At 37.8% G+C, this 16,509-nt stretch overlaps 6 protein-coding genes and 1 further gene across 6 annotated transcripts, besides 1 other annotated feature; 2 read left to right on the top strand and 5 right to left on the bottom strand.

Moving 5' to 3' along the window:
- Positions 1-18: 18 nt before the first annotated feature.
- HRQ1 (ATP-dependent 3'-5' DNA helicase) lies at positions 19-3,324 on the bottom strand (the record flags this gene model as incomplete). The annotated part of the gene is made up of 1 exon (XM_003645447.1): positions 19-3,324. The coding sequence occupies one exon, from the start codon at positions 3,322-3,324 to the stop codon at positions 19-21; it is 3,306 nt and encodes a 1,101-aa protein (XP_003645495.1).
- Positions 3,325-3,410: 86 nt separating this feature from the next.
- Positions 3,411-4,457, top strand: RTT103 (Rtt103p; the record flags this gene model as incomplete). The annotated part of the gene is made up of 1 exon (XM_003645446.1): positions 3,411-4,457. The coding sequence occupies one exon, from the start codon at positions 3,411-3,413 to the stop codon at positions 4,455-4,457; it is 1,047 nt and encodes a 348-aa protein (XP_003645494.1).
- A 98-nt stretch (positions 4,458-4,555) lies between these two features.
- On the bottom strand, positions 4,556-5,241 carry SRB2 (Srb2p; the record flags this gene model as incomplete). Its single annotated transcript, XM_003645445.1, has 2 exons — positions 4,556-5,168; positions 5,228-5,241. The coding sequence occupies 2 exons, from the start codon at positions 5,239-5,241 to the stop codon at positions 4,556-4,558; spliced, it is 627 nt and encodes a 208-aa protein (XP_003645493.1).
- Positions 5,242-5,553: 312 nt separating this feature from the next.
- On the bottom strand, positions 5,554-10,553 carry Ecym_3175 (the record flags this gene model as incomplete).
- Positions 10,554-11,039: 486 nt separating this feature from the next.
- On the bottom strand, positions 11,040-11,924 carry DPP1 (bifunctional diacylglycerol diphosphate phosphatase/phosphatidate phosphatase; the record flags this gene model as incomplete). Its single annotated transcript, XM_003645444.1, has 1 exon — positions 11,040-11,924. The coding sequence occupies one exon, from the start codon at positions 11,922-11,924 to the stop codon at positions 11,040-11,042; it is 885 nt and encodes a 294-aa protein (XP_003645492.1).
- A 936-nt stretch (positions 11,925-12,860) lies between these two features.
- ZIP1 (Zip1p) lies at positions 12,861-15,380 on the top strand (the record flags this gene model as incomplete). Its single annotated transcript, XM_003645443.1, has 1 exon — positions 12,861-15,380. The coding sequence occupies one exon, from the start codon at positions 12,861-12,863 to the stop codon at positions 15,378-15,380; it is 2,520 nt and encodes an 839-aa protein (XP_003645491.1).
- A 61-nt stretch (positions 15,381-15,441) lies between these two features.
- MGP12 (Mgp12p) lies at positions 15,442-15,777 on the bottom strand (the record flags this gene model as incomplete). The annotated part of the gene is made up of 1 exon (XM_003645442.1): positions 15,442-15,777. The coding sequence occupies one exon, from the start codon at positions 15,775-15,777 to the stop codon at positions 15,442-15,444; it is 336 nt and encodes a 111-aa protein (XP_003645490.1).
- A 518-nt stretch (positions 15,778-16,295) lies between these two features.
- Positions 16,296-16,509: part of a sequence feature (soloLTR fragment) that runs on past the window's edge.

Here is a 16,509-nt window from a genome sequence, read left to right as displayed (position 1 = left end):
AAATGTTTTGATGGCCAACTAAGAAGATGGAGGCGCTTCCTGTTCCTGTTTAGACTTGGCGTCTATATGTTCTTGAGATGTAATGAGCAATTCTTTATTTTTAGGGACTTTGCTGCACCTGGCATCAATAACTCTGAAATCCGGCGCAAACTTTACTTGCTCTAATACCGGCTGAACTGTTTCTACCTTAACATCCGGCATGGTCGGCTCGGGTCCATCTTTGATTCTGTGTATATATGTCGATATATCATGGCCCAATATTGAATGAAGAATTATAATTGATGCTGGCTTCGAAATTACAAGAGAGTTTTCCTTGCAATATGCTGCTGCGACACAATCCGGACAACCGTTTTCACAAGGACACTCTTCGACCCTCTGGAGAGCACCGTGTATTATATCATCTATGTGATCAAACATCTTAACAGAAAGGCCAGATCCATGTTTTCCACCTTTAGAATCGTAAAATATCAGTCTAGCTGGTCTTATTCTTTTAGTTTGTCTCTCTGCAAACTCCTTCTCAGGAGCCTTGCATTCTGTATTAATTTCATCAACGCCAGCAACAATAAATCTAGGAAGCAATCCAATTATTGCGTGTTGGGCTGCATGTATACCTCCTGCCATATTTAATTGATGTTCTTTTATTAAATCCAAAGCTATATTTGGAATGTTAATCCATAAACCTTTCGAATTGATGATCACTGGTGGATTGTGGGTTTCAACAGCATCGAGTATTCTATTGTACTTGTCGATCTTAAAGAACCCAAAAACGACCATTTTGGTCTGGATTCTTCCGAAATATATTGGAACGTCACTATCTATTAAAGAACGCACCATTTCAATTTCCTGAGGATCTACATCTGTAAAATCTCTTTGGCTTGTCAACCAATCAACATCTACCCTAAGTACCTTAGCATACTTTTCATCGACATTGAACTCCTTAATTAAATATGGATAACCTTGATGAATGAAAATACCACCCTCGTATAATGTAAAAGTCGTCCTAGAAGCTTCAACTTCTTCGATTACCATGTTTTTTCCGTTAGTTATATCGACAACAGCAAAATGATCTTCTGCTACTCCTCTCAAAGAAACCAATTTTGCTGGCCATGGCAAATACTTATTGCTTGAGTGATAGCCATTTTTATCACATTGCAGCCTTTTCTTACATATAGCTTCGAGGTGATTGATAAAATACTTTGAATCCCTCTCAAGCCGGATTGGTAACTCAAATGCTGCGCACTGTATATGACCTTCTAAAATCATAACATTATCAAAATCCAGAGCTAACTCCTGATATGCATCAGAATTATTGGATTCAAGTAAAACTTCAGAATGCAACACATAGTGCTGGTCAACTGGAGAGTCACTTGCAACCACTATCGTCAAAGAGTCGTTGTTTCTCCTACCAGCTCTACCACTTTGCTGGTGAAAGTTTGCTAAGGACAAAGGGAAGCCACACATCAATACTGCATCTAATCCACCAATATCAATACCTAATTCTAAAGCATTGGTAGCTATAACAGCTCTCAAGCCTCCATGAAACATTTCCTGCTCAATTTTACGTCTATCAGTCACTGAATAGCCGCCTCTATAAGACATTACTTCATTAATCAAATCCAGTCTTCCCATTTCTTTGAAGATATTTCTAACCTCCTTCATTAATAGTTCACAAACACGGCGAACATAACAAAAGGCTATAGTCCTAACATTGTTTAATATTAATTGTACTAAAATTTTGGCACTCTCATGAATGAAATTTTGCCTTTTTCTCTGATGCTGGGACAATATAGGAGGATTCCATATAACAAGGTATTTATCACCATTAGGAGAACCATCTTTATCAATTAAAGTGACTTGATCAATGCCAAATATGTGCTTCATGTGATCAACTGGCCTCTTCAAAGTGGCGGAACATGAAATAAATTGCAGTTTTGCATTTTCGTAAAACCCTTTTACAATCCTTAACAATCTACGCATGACAAGGCTAACGTGCGAACCAAATAACCCTTTATAGATATGTAGCTCATCTACCACCACAAGTCTCAGGTGCATTAAGAAGTGTCTCCAATTAGGGTGGTTGGGTAAAATACTAGTATGGATAATATCTGGGTTTGTGAATATAACTCTAGCATTTTTTCTGATAAAACTTCTATCTTGCTGGCTAGTATCGCCATCATAAGTATCCACAATTACGTTGCATAGCTCAGGTATTTTTGCAAGAAGTTGTTGAAATGATCTCTTTTGATCCTGTGCTAAGGCTTTTGTAGGGAAAATATACATGAATGTAGAATTATGATCTTTGCTTAAAAGTTCCATAGCCGAAAGCTGGTAAATCAACGATTTGCCTGAAGAAGTGGATGTAGTTATTATGACATTTTCACCAGAATGTATAGCATTCAGTGAATCAGATTGATGTGAATATAGTCTGTCGTGTTCGAAAGCTTGATAAATTTCATTTGACATTTTAAAGTTTAAGTCACCATATTTAGCTTTCCGTGCAGGTATTCTGTGGGTTGCACTTATTTGATTATTGTGAATCTCTGAAGACTCCAATTTCTTGATCAATACATCTATAGTAGGTCGACTAGAATTAGCCTCCTCATCGACAATGATATGTGTTTTCCTGTTTTTCGCGTTCATCATAGCTTCGACTGGATCTAGATAGACAGTTTTCTGTGGTAGTTTCTCTAGAGATAACCTAGATAGCTCATCCCAAGGATCCCTACCTTCTGCCTTATTTTTGGAGGTAAACGTCTCTAGTTTTTCGATAAATATTTGTTTTCGCTTAAGAATCATCTTCTTCATTTCTTCAGCAGAGTATTCAGGCAACTTTACCTGGCCCCCATATTCAGCTCTTGTATTATGCCCACGCATAATACCATCAGTAAACTCGAATAATAATATCTGTGTTTCCTCAGCTTCATTTTCGAAGTCATTTTGCTTTAATTCAAAGATATCACTGTCCTTTTGTTGATACCCACCCTTATTAAAATCGAAGATCTTTGTCTCAGTGCAAATCTGGTTCATGTCAACATATTTTAATACAGCATCTCCTGGCATCAATACTACAATTTTATTAAGGTCCTCTATCTTTAACTCTCTGTGTATAGACTGTTCAATAGGACCCTTTAGGGTCTCAAAACTCGTTAACACATGCTTTCTTCCTATTAGAAAGGTATAAAACGTATTTAATTTAAAGAATATAACTTTCAACTCCTCAAAACCATCTATCCTTGCTTTCTTTGAAGGGTGTTCCATGTTCCACTCGTTATGTATCTTAGCGATATTCTTCGCCAATAATGTTTGAAAAGTTTGAAAGTTCATGCAAATAAGACTAGAAAGTAGTCCTTGATAAAGGCCACTAATTCAAACCATAAAACATAAAAAGGATTTAACAAATATCAGTTAAGATGTCATTTTCTGAGGAACAGTTTATTGGAAAGCTTAATGGGTTGGACGAGACGCAAGAATCAATTGTTGGCGCTTCTAAGTGGTTATTGACATTATACAAAGAAGCTCATGTGGTTGCCCAAAGCTGGTCCAAATACATTTTAATGACGACTACTAACACAAGAAGGAAGCTGCTGGCGATATATTTAGTTAATGATGTTATCCAGCAGGCAAAACATAAACGTATATTACAATTTGGAAATGAATTTGGTAAGGTTTTACCTGAAGTATTTAGCCAAGTATTTCCAGATTTGCCACAGGAGCTACAAAAGAAGGTAAAAAGAGTGGTTCATATCTGGAGGCAGAGGCAAATCCTATCAGAGAACGTATTGGCCAAGATAGAGGACCATATTAAGAAAGGAAAACCAACTAGTACCGGTTCATCAAACAATGCCGACAGTAAGATTGAAGACATCACATCACTGTACCAATCTTTAGGTAAATATACTCCAAGCATAAAGTCTACTAGGCTAAAATTTGAGAAATCCTTGGATGCACTTGATCCCAAAAGTATGGTTTATCCTGAGAACTTCAAGACAGTAACAAAAATTGCGACCTCAGCGAAGGAAATATTACACAAATCAATCGATATGAGAAGAACACTTTTAAAGCACTTAGAAACTTTGGGAGAAGAGCAAAAAAAGGTATTAAATAGTGAACTGGACTCTATAAGTGAAATAGATCTCTTACTATCTTTGAAGGATCCATCTAACGTACAAACTTCATCAGCAGTAAATGACGATGTCTTACCCACTTATGAGCAAGAAATTGATAGTGAAAATTCTTCTGAAGAAAGTGACGACGATTCCAAGTCTAAAAAAAGGTCCTCAGAAGATGAGTCGGATCCTCAACTCAAGCGAGTTAAGGTATTTGCCTCGGATGATGTTATGAATAGTGGTTATGAGCCTACTGCCATGTTGAATACGGACGCCGCCGCCATTACTCCGGATGAACAAAATTCTATCACTTCTAGCATTCAGGATTTGCTAAGCAAACTAGCTAATTAGGAAGTAATTTTATTTAATGATCCATCCCAAGGTTATTATTGGTTTCATTTCACATTTTTTTCAAAGACAATTACAGTTTTGCGTAATCTAAACTACACCTAATCTAAAACTTTCACATACTGATAGGCTAAATCGCACAAAAAGTTTGGTTCGGTATCTTTCATTCTATCCTTGCTCAATTTAAACTCCCGACTCGATATTTCATCTAAAAGAGACTGTATGGTCTCCACCTTAGTATCAAAATCCATTTCTGAGCTTTCATCCCCCTCCAATTCCAGGAGTAATCCTTTAAACCCACTAGAAGAAAACACATTTGCCGCTCTAACTACCAAATCCGAAGTTTTATACGAACTCCCGAAGTCCCCTTTGATAGACTGTCTTTGCGTCCAAATATTAGATAGTTTAGATGTTATGATGTTATCAAAAGATTCTGGAAACCCAGTAGAACACCCATTTGAAGTCAGCTGTTCGGTTACATGATGTCCCGTGACAATAGCTGAATGTTTCTTTATAGTTACAGTTTGATTATCACGATGCGTTAGTGTCAAAGAGTACATAACTCTAGTATCATCTGAGGGAATATTCTTTACACTGGACCTAAAAGTCTTCAACTCAAACGACCATTTTTCTTGTACAGATATAACATGGGTTGAAAGCACATCATGGAATTGAGTGATAGTGGAAGGCGTGGCTTTCTCTATAAAGATGACTCTTGGTAAATGTTAGTATAATAATATGCAAAAATATCTAAAGGTAATGTATGAACATACGCGGTCTGCTTCATTGACATGTACTTTCGATCGCTCTTTTGAAAGGGTTGCCTAATGATAAATTCAATAGACTTTGATATAATGGGTCAAACCAGTCAGATCACGTATTATATGATGTTGAAGCAGATTGGTTTAACTAAGTTATATATAGTAAATGCGTTGAATACAATTATATTACAAAACTAAATTATGAAAAAGTACTGGTTGGCAGACGGTATTGTTAAATGCATCAGGACTCTGTAAATATTGTGTAATGGCTAATTTGTTCGAGGATTGTAATCTCTAAATGAAATCCTTGGCTGTGGGAAAACCTATAAACTATCGCATCAACGTTGCAGATCTACAACACAAAATTTACCAGTTTTATGGCAATGCAATATGGCCCATTTGGTACCCTTAGCAGCTTCTTTTGATAGGTTATTGTAGATATTGGTTGCGAAGCTTCTTGGTGCAGAATTTGTTCCAGATCCGAAAACTTTTCGTAGCCATTCATCTTTCTGAGCCAACGAAGTTATGGAGATGATCTCTAATGTCTCATCCCTAATAGCATCGACCGCAAATATGGGAGCAACAGATAGACTGTTCACAATTGCTTTTGATGCAGCCCTTGCTGATTCATCAAAGACCCATTTATCCTTCTTATGCTGTTTGGACTTAGATCTAGCCGAGTTATTGGGGATGTATACGACCTTCTGCGATGTAGAAGGTGCAATGCCGCTGCCTCCATCTTGGCTCCCGTCGGCGCTACTTAGTTCTTCCCATTTGGTAGTGCATTCTTCTAATTGGGAGTTGTCGGACAAAGAGAAAATGTCTGTGCTAATTTTCCCAGTTGTCTCTTGTTGGTAGAATGAGATAAACTCATCAAGTTCGAAGTCCATATCAGTTTCATTACTTAATCGTTTTATTCTCAATGGCTTATACTTCCTTTTGTGGCTGGAACCTGTCAAATTCTGCTGTTTTATTAAGACAATCCAGTCACAGCCATCCAATTGTGCGGCTGAAATTACGTCTTCCACAGTATTGCAATCACGGATTAGATCCACACTGATGCCTGCTTTCCAAAGCTTGTTAACAATTTGTACACCTATGCTATTTAAGATAGCGTTTGAAAAACTTGAAACTAGAATGTCACACCTTTTTGGTTTCCACTCTAGAGAACCCTCTTTTAATAATCTGTGTCGTTTCTTAGCTTGTTTGCCGCCGGCTAATTTAAAGTAATTTTGAACTATCATGTAAATTGTCTCCCAGGCTAAATTAAAACCAACAGCTCTCTTTATATGATTTATTTTACCACCAGATGGACGGGCAATATAGGATATCAAATTATCATACCTACCACCAGCAGCAACCAAACTCCTTACTCTTCCACTGTCGTATACTGCTTGGAACATTATACCACCTTTATAGAAACCACTGTTATAGTTACTGAGAGGCGATAGGACCATGTTTCTAGTTACCCCTAACGGTTTCAGGAAATTTAATACTTTGAATATGTAAGAAAATGACTCCTCAACCTTTGCCAAATATGGACTGTCAACCATAAACTTACTTAACCTTTTCTTCGCATTCTCAAAATCAAGTCTGAAATCAAACATTTCTAGATCGTTAAGTGAAGTAGATGATATATTTAATTGGGCTTTCAATTCTGTTTTAATATCCTTAAAGGATGTTGCAAATCCAATTTGAGAAAGCAAGTGTGATACCAATGCTCTTTGTGCTTTATCAATGGAACAAAAATTAAAAATACTTTCCAATATATCTGAATGATTAATAACAACCAGCGTATTAGTCTTCTCAAATACAGGGAATACATCAATTATCTCATCGATAACTTTAATGCTTTCTGCGTCATACAAAGCAGAGTCAACCGAAGAAGAGGTTATAATATCAAAATCAATTTCTCCAAATTTCCTAGGTTCTAAACTGCTATGCGGTTGTTCAGGAGGGCGATACACATATTGCATTCGATATTGTTTTGATACACAGTGTGGATTTTTCGACAGGTACCGCGCCATTGGGTACGTCAAGTCATATTGGAGTTGCAAAACAGAACCCCCCTTATCCAAAACCTCATAAACACTTTGTGATGCATAAATAGGAGCCTTTGGGAATATTATCGGCGGGTCATTATTTTCTATTCCACCATGCCTTCGAAATATTTTTTCCACTTCTTCTCTCATTTGCATCCGCAGTAGCTGAGTGAATGGTGTAGCAGTGTTCCTAGAATTATCAAACAGTATATCATTGGAAAGGCTATAAGATTGTGAAAACAAACTTTCTCTGACCTGTTGCTGCCAGGGGGATGAAGGATCAGCTAAATTCTTTAATGCTTCTTTTATCACTTCATCTTGATGCTTCACAGGAAGCCAACCACTTGCCAACAACTTTGCTGCACTAGGTCTCTTGGACGGATCATGATCTAACAGCAATTTGATAATCTTCTTTTCGGTTCTTTTTGAGGTATCAAAGGAATCGGGAAATTCCACTGAAGAAGTCCTCAATTTTTTCAAGTCCACAGCCCTTTCCATAAGTGTATCAAAGTAATAAACCATCTCAAAAAAAATAATACCCAGTGAATACATGTCAATCTTTTCGTTATAATTTCCATTCCCTACTAAAACTTCACATGCAACATATGATGCCGTGCCAATAGCTGATGTTAAATCATCTGCTGAAGTGTGACTACCGAATGCGCTTTCATTTTTCAAGATATCTATAGATCTGTGAACATTTTTTGCCAAACCAAAGTCACCAATTTTAATGTTTCTGGATTCATCGATGAAAATATTCATTGGTTTTAGGTCTCTATGGATAATTCCTTGTGAATGAATATAACTCAATGCTTCTAGAATTTGTCTGAAAAGCCGCCAATATTCATTCCTCTGTTCGCTTAAATTTTCATTATGAATCAAATCATATAAAGTTCTGTTCTCACAGTACTCCATTTGGATGAACAAGGTGCTTTTTATTTTTCCTTTGATGGCTTCTTCATGATATTTGTATGTTTCTTAGAATACCTCTCTGAAACGAAGTCACTAAATTCATTTACTTTAGTCCCATCTACTGAATTGAAGTGTTCAGACTTATGGTCTTCATATTCGCTAGATTCTTCATCCCGCTCATCTTCTTCATCGATATCTTCAGAACTATTCGCAAAAACAATGTTGGGTAAACTACCGTCATTAAAGGAGTGGGAGATGAAATCCCATTCATTGTTCAAACCACTTAATGTGGCTTTATTCATCAAGTTAGAAGAGTTATCAAAAGAGGCGGCTTCGTCTGATATATCACTTTCGTCGCTGGATGCGACAGCGATATCGTCCGTGGCACTATCTTCCTCTAACCATGCAGCATAGTACCGTACAACATACTGGTGGTTTAAACTAGCCAAGAGCATGACTTCTGATAATATGCTAGACAACTTTTCCTCTGTATGGCTGACTTTCTTGATTGCATAATATCTACTATCCAAAGCATTCCGAGCCTTAACCACTTGGCCAAAGGCACCCTTTCCTAGTATGGCTATTTCCTCGAAATCAGTAGCATATCTTGAACGACTGTTGGAATTTACAGAAGAAAATCTTGATCCAACATTGAAACTCCGGCGTCTTGCACTGTCTGAATTTCGGGATGCTCCTCTGGACCTTAATAGCTGATTACTATTGGATGAAGGTGCAACAAGTGTATCATTGTTATTGTTCTCTGATAATAAATAAAACTTCTCTTTAGCTGGATCGATATTAGTTCTCAAGAACTTCATTGGAAGCAGTTCTAATGGGCTTAACCTGAGTTTCGGATCAGGCTCAAACATTTTTCCCAAAAAATCGGTCAAACTGATATCCATATCAACAGAATCCAGAAAATCATTAGGTGACTGATAATGTATTGGAGTGCTGATACCGTTAATCATTTGGATAAATAATACACCTAAATTCCAAATGTCGCTCTTCCTTTGAGGTTTACCGCTATTGGTTTTCACCATTTCAGGTGCAATCCAAGGACAGGTGGTAAGTACCGCTTTACTACCGGAGTTGTTCGGGTATCGAAGCAACATATTAGATATAGTATACCCATATGATGGATGCATTAACTTCGGGATAGTATTTCCGAAGACCGTATCTTTTACCAAGTGTACAGTGTGAAGATCAATTTGTTTATGAGCAATTCCATATTTATGTAGACTTTCCAATCCCTCCAACAATCGTAATATCCAACCTCTGGATGTAGCCAAATTAACATAACCAACAGATTCGATAGTATTGCCCATCGCAGTTGACTCAGAAAATTCAGTCAGCAGTTTTATTTTCCAAACAAAAGAGGTACTTGTTCTTCCAGCCCTTTCGACTGTATAAGAATACAACTTGTTTACATTCTCGTGAGAGATCTTTAGCAATGAATCTAATTCTTTCTCTAAACTTGAAATTTCTTTTTTACCATTGCTTGTGTTGAAGTATGAGTTATCCAGTTCAATCTCCGTTAGTAGATAGTGGAAATTGTCCATAAAGTCTGCATTAGCAAGAATTCCAATTAGGGGAGATTCTGATGGAATGAATGGTTTAACGGTGTAGTGTTTCCCAAAGGACAGTATATCGTCACACAATTTAACCGGTTCTTTGTTGACAACAGCTCGAAATAAATAAATGGAATTGTTCGGCAATTTAGCCCTGATCGCCTTTGGGAATACATAAGCCTCTCCAGAAATAACCCATTCTGTAGGGGGCAGCAGGTCAATCATTTTGTCTTGGTTGAATAGCGAGTCATTGTCCTGCCTTTTTTCTAACTCCTTCTTCACCATCTCATCAATTAGAACTTGTTCTTTAGCTCTCTCCTCTTCAATCTTCTCCTTAGTCTCTTGCTCCTCCAACTCCAATTTCTTCTTCTCATCCTCTAAGCGTTGCAACCGTTCATCTTCCAGGGATTGTGTATTATTGGCCTGAATCTGCGACTCATCTAATACCTCTTGTACTCGTGAGGTTATTTCGAAGATGATCTCCTGGCCCTTGGCCCGTTTGTGAATCTGCTTAATCTCATCCCTTAACCGCGCCAGCTGACTTTCTAAGACATTGCTGACGTTCTTAAACGTTATCTGCGGCGGAGCATGCGGGTACGTGGAAGCTAAGACTATATGAAGTGTAAGAGAACACTCCGCTGGCTCCTTCTCTATGGATTTCAACGATATCTCGAATATTGGCTGAGGATTCCTGTCCCAACTGGACTTGCGTTGCGTCAAATCAACAAAGTCACCAGCATAGATAGATTCGATGGCTTCCAACTCATTCTTTTGAATTTCATAGTACTGATCTAATGTAAGGTTACTCAATGACATTGTTACGCCAAGAAACTCAATGGAAATAGATCGAATATTTAAACCCTAACCTTATAAATAAACCTAGAGCGGCTTGGCAATAAGCACAACCTGTCAAGTATCGTGCCAAATATAAATTAGAAGTTGCTGGACTGAACCGTGTATCCACTTAAAGCAGGTCACTGTGCATATACGCTTTAATCACTAAAGCCAGAATCAAATATACGATGGAACTACTCATTAGAAGAGGCCCATGCTTTCCATTCTTACCTACTATTTTTCTACTGCCATTGAAAACTATTACGATCTACCTTCACAAGAACTGCATCCGGAAACCACATATATCACAAGCCACACTGTTCTAATAATGAACCGTTGTAGAATGGATGATCTCTCTTAAAGATCAGAAGAAGTATAATAAGTTGAAGATTAAAAGAAACAATTTACTACATACACTATTGTATACCTAAATATGTTCTCAAAGGGGTTGTGTTTAGGTTAGAGACTTCAGCGAGTAGGTGGCAAGGTTAACGGAGCCATTTCCTCATCGACAGACTTTGGAGGAAGTTCCTCTGATTCTAGCTCAACATCACTGTTATCCAATAGAGGCTTGAAAGGAACACGTGAATCGATTGGAGGGAAGTTCCTCCTATAAGCCCACCAGGCGAACCACATTCCTAGTAGACTTCCTAATATGACATCAACAAAGTGGTGCCTATAATCTTGCGTTCTTGAAAGGGCAATAATAGCGGCACCCATCACTGGAATGAAGGCAACGGCCTTCCTCCACGAACCTACCAGCGGCTTTTCAGTTAGCAACTGGCCCGAGAGCCATAGGAACAAGTACCCTAAGCCTGCAAAACTCTGACTTGAGTGGCCCGACGGGGTAGTTCTAAATCCATCCATGAGCCGATCCTCATTCGCTGTTGTACAGACATCTGCTGTATAAAGGACATCATTCTGTAGACCCTCACGAGGCTGACATCTAGCAATAAAATCTGGTCTACAGCGTCCAATCCAATTTTTCAAGTAGTTTGTGATTAGCATATTCGACAAATAGGACAAAAATAACCCAAGAAGAGAGATATACATAATGTAGAATCTGTGTCTAGAATCGGATAGAACCAACGACAGAAGCAGGATAACCCCAAAGGGAATCACAAAACTGTAAGCAATGAGCTCCCAATCGCCCACCCTCTGGTGTTCTGCATAAGGATGTAAAATCGTCAGGTCGTTAACCGTAAACTGTCTTTGGAACGGCTTGGCTAGGTATATAGGAATATTCACTCCAAATAATATGAGACATAGAATAACATCGGTAACCCTCCACTTCTTCAGCACCCCGTACTTCGCAAACACACGAAACCCAAAGGATAGCCTATCTATCCCCATTCTGTCTCGTCTGCCTGGTTCGCCGTCTTTCTTTCCTGCTGTCACTTACCTTTGCTTTCTTAGCGTCAATTTGAATATCACCTCTATTTCACTCTCAAATGAACTTAACTTTCGACCAACCAACGTCGACTATATTTATCAAACTGAAGATTGGAATCCCACCGCTATATATCACTTCGATTTTGCAACTTCCTAACCCACAGAAAATCACATATAATATATTACATATTATATTCCATTATATACATCTCTCCACGTTCGAGAAAGAAATTATTAGCCACTTGTTCTATCAATTCATTATCAAATGGACAGCTACTTCGAGAATAATTGATTAAATAAAACGCAAAGAAACTACTTAGCGCGTTTACCAGCTGCTATTTATTTTTTTACTTGTTCACCTCCACGAAACTCAATTGAAACTAGTCCACGTTTGCCAATATTTCAATCTTTTTTCTTATCGCTGGAAAACCATTGTTACAATTTGTGGTCGTGATGAACCATTGTTCGATGGCATGTAATTAGAGTTGCTAAACCCCTCGAGTAGTTTAATTTTTCTTGCACTGCTTTACGTGGTGTTAAAGTTAGATCATGTCGGACTAGGTCATTTTTCTGATTTCCAGTTCCTTTTTGATTTTAGAGAAAAAGTAATGACCGGATTGTGGCTAACCCAGACCGGGGCTGCTCCGGACAATGAATTTTCCTATTTTGCTTGTTTATATAATAAATGTGATTTCAACTAATGTTTATTTATATTTGATGAACACTAGTGGCAAACGGTTGTTTTATTAAGGAACAAGAGACAGAGTTAAAAGGCAGGAAGCAGTTGATTGGTGAAGATTTTGGTGGACCAGCGAGTTGTTTCTTATACAACGGGATAAAAGTTGTTCTTTTTTTGGTTTGTTGTGTGTGGTTGATAGTATTGATTACGGCGGCTAAATGTCGAACTTCTTTAGAGATAACAATATTGGGTTTAAGCCTCGTTCTAATATCTTTTCGAAGATGAGGTCGAAAGAATGCAGCAAGGAGATTAGTGAGGAGAGTAGTGATTCGTCGTTGTTGGATAGTCATTTTTTCCAGAGGACGGATGGTGGTTTGAAGTTATCGGGGACATGTGGGTCTGTGACGGCGGGGAGCAATAGTAGTATAATGAGTTGTGGACAGAAGAATGGGGATATTATTCATGAGAGTACGCCAAAGCCTGCGGCCGTATTGGGAGTAGATCTGGGGCAGGAGGAGGATGAGTTGGAGATTACAGAGATTCGGGAAGTGGTGAAGGATGGGGTTGTTTCTGAAGGTAGTACAGGGTTTCGGCAGAGTCATGATGTGGGGGCAATCATTAAGCCTTCTGCAGCTGGATCAGGTACTAGTGGTGATACTTCTTCGAATGATGTTCTGTTAGAGGCATTTACCAATACCCAGAGGATATGTTCAAGTTTGAAGCAGGAATTACAGAGACAGCAGACGAAAAACCAACAACAGAAGCAGGAGATTGATATGTACAAACGGGAAATAGATAAAGTTAAGGAACGATTGGGAAGCTACCAAAATTTTTTAGATGCATTGGAGGAAAAATCCAAATGGCTGTTTGACCAAAAGAAGTCTGGTGATAAGAAGATTGAACAGTTGAAGCAATTGTATGACTCTATGACGGCGAAAGTCAAGCAATATAACAAACAATCAAGCGAATTGAAAACTACAATAGAGAACCTTAGATCGTCTTATTTGAGTCAACAGACCGAAATAAAGGGTAGGGATATTGAAATCGATTATTTAAAAAATGAGTTGAACAATTGTGCCGGACAGTTGAGTGAAGAAAAGATCAAGAATAGTGATTTGATACAGCAATTGGGTTATTTAAAGGATGAATTCAGAGTTATTTCAACGGATTTACTGCAGAAACATGGGCAAAATGTAACGCAAGTGTTTGGAGATGTTACTGCCAAAATTGATCAAGTAGGGAATGTGGTGACTAGTGGGATTACACAGAAGGTGGAAGCTCTAAGTTCAACCATTGATTCTAAATATTTAGCACAGGCTAATTTAATAAGAGAAAAAAATGACTTTGTTCTTTTGAAACTCTCAGAAAGTCTGGAAGATTTCAATAAAAAGTTGGTCTCCAAGTTCGACTCAGGAGTGACGACTTTGCTGAGCAAGTGGAATCAGACGAACGAGCTGCACAAACACACTTCTACAACAATCCAACAGGGGAATGAGAAATTTAAATGCGTTCTAAATGATTCTTCTAAAAAATATCAAGAGCACTTCATAGAGCTAAAGGACAGTATCCATGAAGAAGTTAATAAGCTAGGCACAAGTCTGCAAAGTTTTGGTTCGCAATTGAAGAAGAACGAGAAATACGAAGAAAGACTTTCAGAACTTCAAACGCAGATCCATAATGTCGTTTTGCAGAAGAGTGAGGTTGTATCGCTGATGAAAAGTAAGGATACGGAAATTGAGGACCTGAATAACCAGATATTCAAGAAAAATGAAATGCTTGAGAGTTTAAAGGATAACAGCGTTCTTCTAGAAAGAGAAGTTGCCGAGAGAAAGCAAGAAACTTCAAAGAAAGTAGAGGAGTATCTAAGGCTATCAGAAGAATTGAAATCTCATCGGTCCACTTCTGAACAAAAGTTTGCAGCTCAACATGAAGTTGTGAAATTGCTGACTCAGGAAACTGAATCATTGAAGTTAAAATTAGCTGGGTGTCAAGAAAGCCTATCTGCAACAAATAAAGATAAACAAGAAACTCTCGAGAAGTCTCAAAAATTACAAGAACATTTGCATAAGCTTAATGTAGATATTGTTCAATTGAAGGCTCACGAATTGGAACTTGAAGAAGAAAATCGTAAGTTAACTAACAATATTGAACTTATTGAATCCACTAATAAAGAGGAGGACTATGAATTACGACAATTGAAGGAACAAGTGAAGACTATGGATTTGGAAAGACGAGGATTTGTTACTGAAAGATTGGATTATCAAGATAGAATTGAGATGTTAGAAAAACAGATAATGCAGCTAACGAAACAGCTAACGAAGATTACCGATTTATCAGCAAATTCTGTCAACCAAATTCCTGAGCAACTTCCAATGAAATCTCAGCTGAAGGCACAGGAACAACAGCTGCCTCCACAACAGCAGCGGCAACGACACCAAAAACCGCAGCGGCAAGAAAAACTAGTAGAGACAAAAAAACTAGTAGAGACAAAGAAACAAGAAGCAGCCAACTCCGATGAATTCGATTTATCGAGCTCCATAAATGATGAGTTGGAGTTAACTAATCCATCGCCAATTCGAGTAACATCGCTAACAACTAAGAGACGAGGAACAACAGTCAAGACGTCAGTGACGACTAAAAAAGGAAATGTTCTAACTACCGGCGGTAGGAAAAAGTTATTACTCTCTGATGATGACGATGAATTTGCACGTAAAATAAGGAAGAAAAAGAGATTCTAAAATTATTTTCGGTATACTTCATACGTATTACATATATTACTTAGCTATTAGAGTAATGTGCTCATTTGAAAGTTTTTACTACCTGTACAACTTGTTTTTCGTTAAATCTGTGGAAAATTTTCTCCAACTTTTCAGGGTTATTCTTATCTTGAATGTGCAGTACAGGAACATCAAAGCAGTACTTGTTCCACCATTCCGTGTTTCTTGGATCAGTTATATCAGTTATCTCGAATTGAGTGGATTTGAATTCGGGGAGTTTTAGTACTTGCGTCATGACCTGTTTTGCAGAATCACAAAGGCCACATTCTTCTTTTGAGAATAAGATTAGCTTTATATCTCGGTACTTCCTTAAAACACGGGAATAGTGCAGGCTTCTATGAATATTAATAATTCTCATGGTAAGTTCAGCCTAGTTTAATTTAGATGATGGATTTTATTGTAGGGCGCTCTAGTGCAGTCTCGACATGAACGGGAAGGCATCTTACATAAAAAATTACATGACCTAAAACAAAATACTATTGGTATAAACTTGTGGAAATAATAAATTAAGGATGTATATAATTCAATAGATCAAGTAGAATTGGCTATCAATAAAGAGTTCAAAATAATTTGGCTACATTATGATTTATTCAAGCTTACATGTCATTGGGTTGTGTCTTTAATTTTAGACATAAATTTCATTGCTGAATGTTAAATGACAGATCCCAAATCAGACTACTATGATCATGATTTACACACCAGAATACATAAAACCTTTTGAAGCTCACTTTTACATAGAAGAAGACTTCTGCGACATCAATATATTACTGATGGGTTCATTAAACTGGTTACCCAAATTACTAGAGAGTTATATGCTCCTAATATTGTTTACTTTGTTTAACTCAATAACTCAAACCATAAGTTGTAAGTCACCTGACCAAATGTCGAGGGCCACTAGTTGGGGTCACGTGCTAGCTTGAACTTCTCGTCACGTGCCAACTAATACTTAGGTTGATGATCAGTTACTGTTTATATAGTCTCTAATCTGGCTCAACTACCCTCTGGGGATCTAGCTGGACCTATATCTAATCTAATCTAGCTAGTTTGGGTCTTCTTATATAGTTTCTGTTGTCCTACTTAAGCTCTCTTG

The sequence above is a fragment of the Eremothecium cymbalariae genome, chromosome 3, assembly GCF_000235365.1.
Source record: "Eremothecium cymbalariae DBVPG#7215 chromosome 3, complete sequence".
NCBI classification, from domain to species: Eukaryota; Fungi; Ascomycota; class Saccharomycetes; order Saccharomycetales; family Saccharomycetaceae; genus Eremothecium; species Eremothecium cymbalariae.
This window is presented reverse-complemented; position numbering and strand designations above follow the sequence as displayed.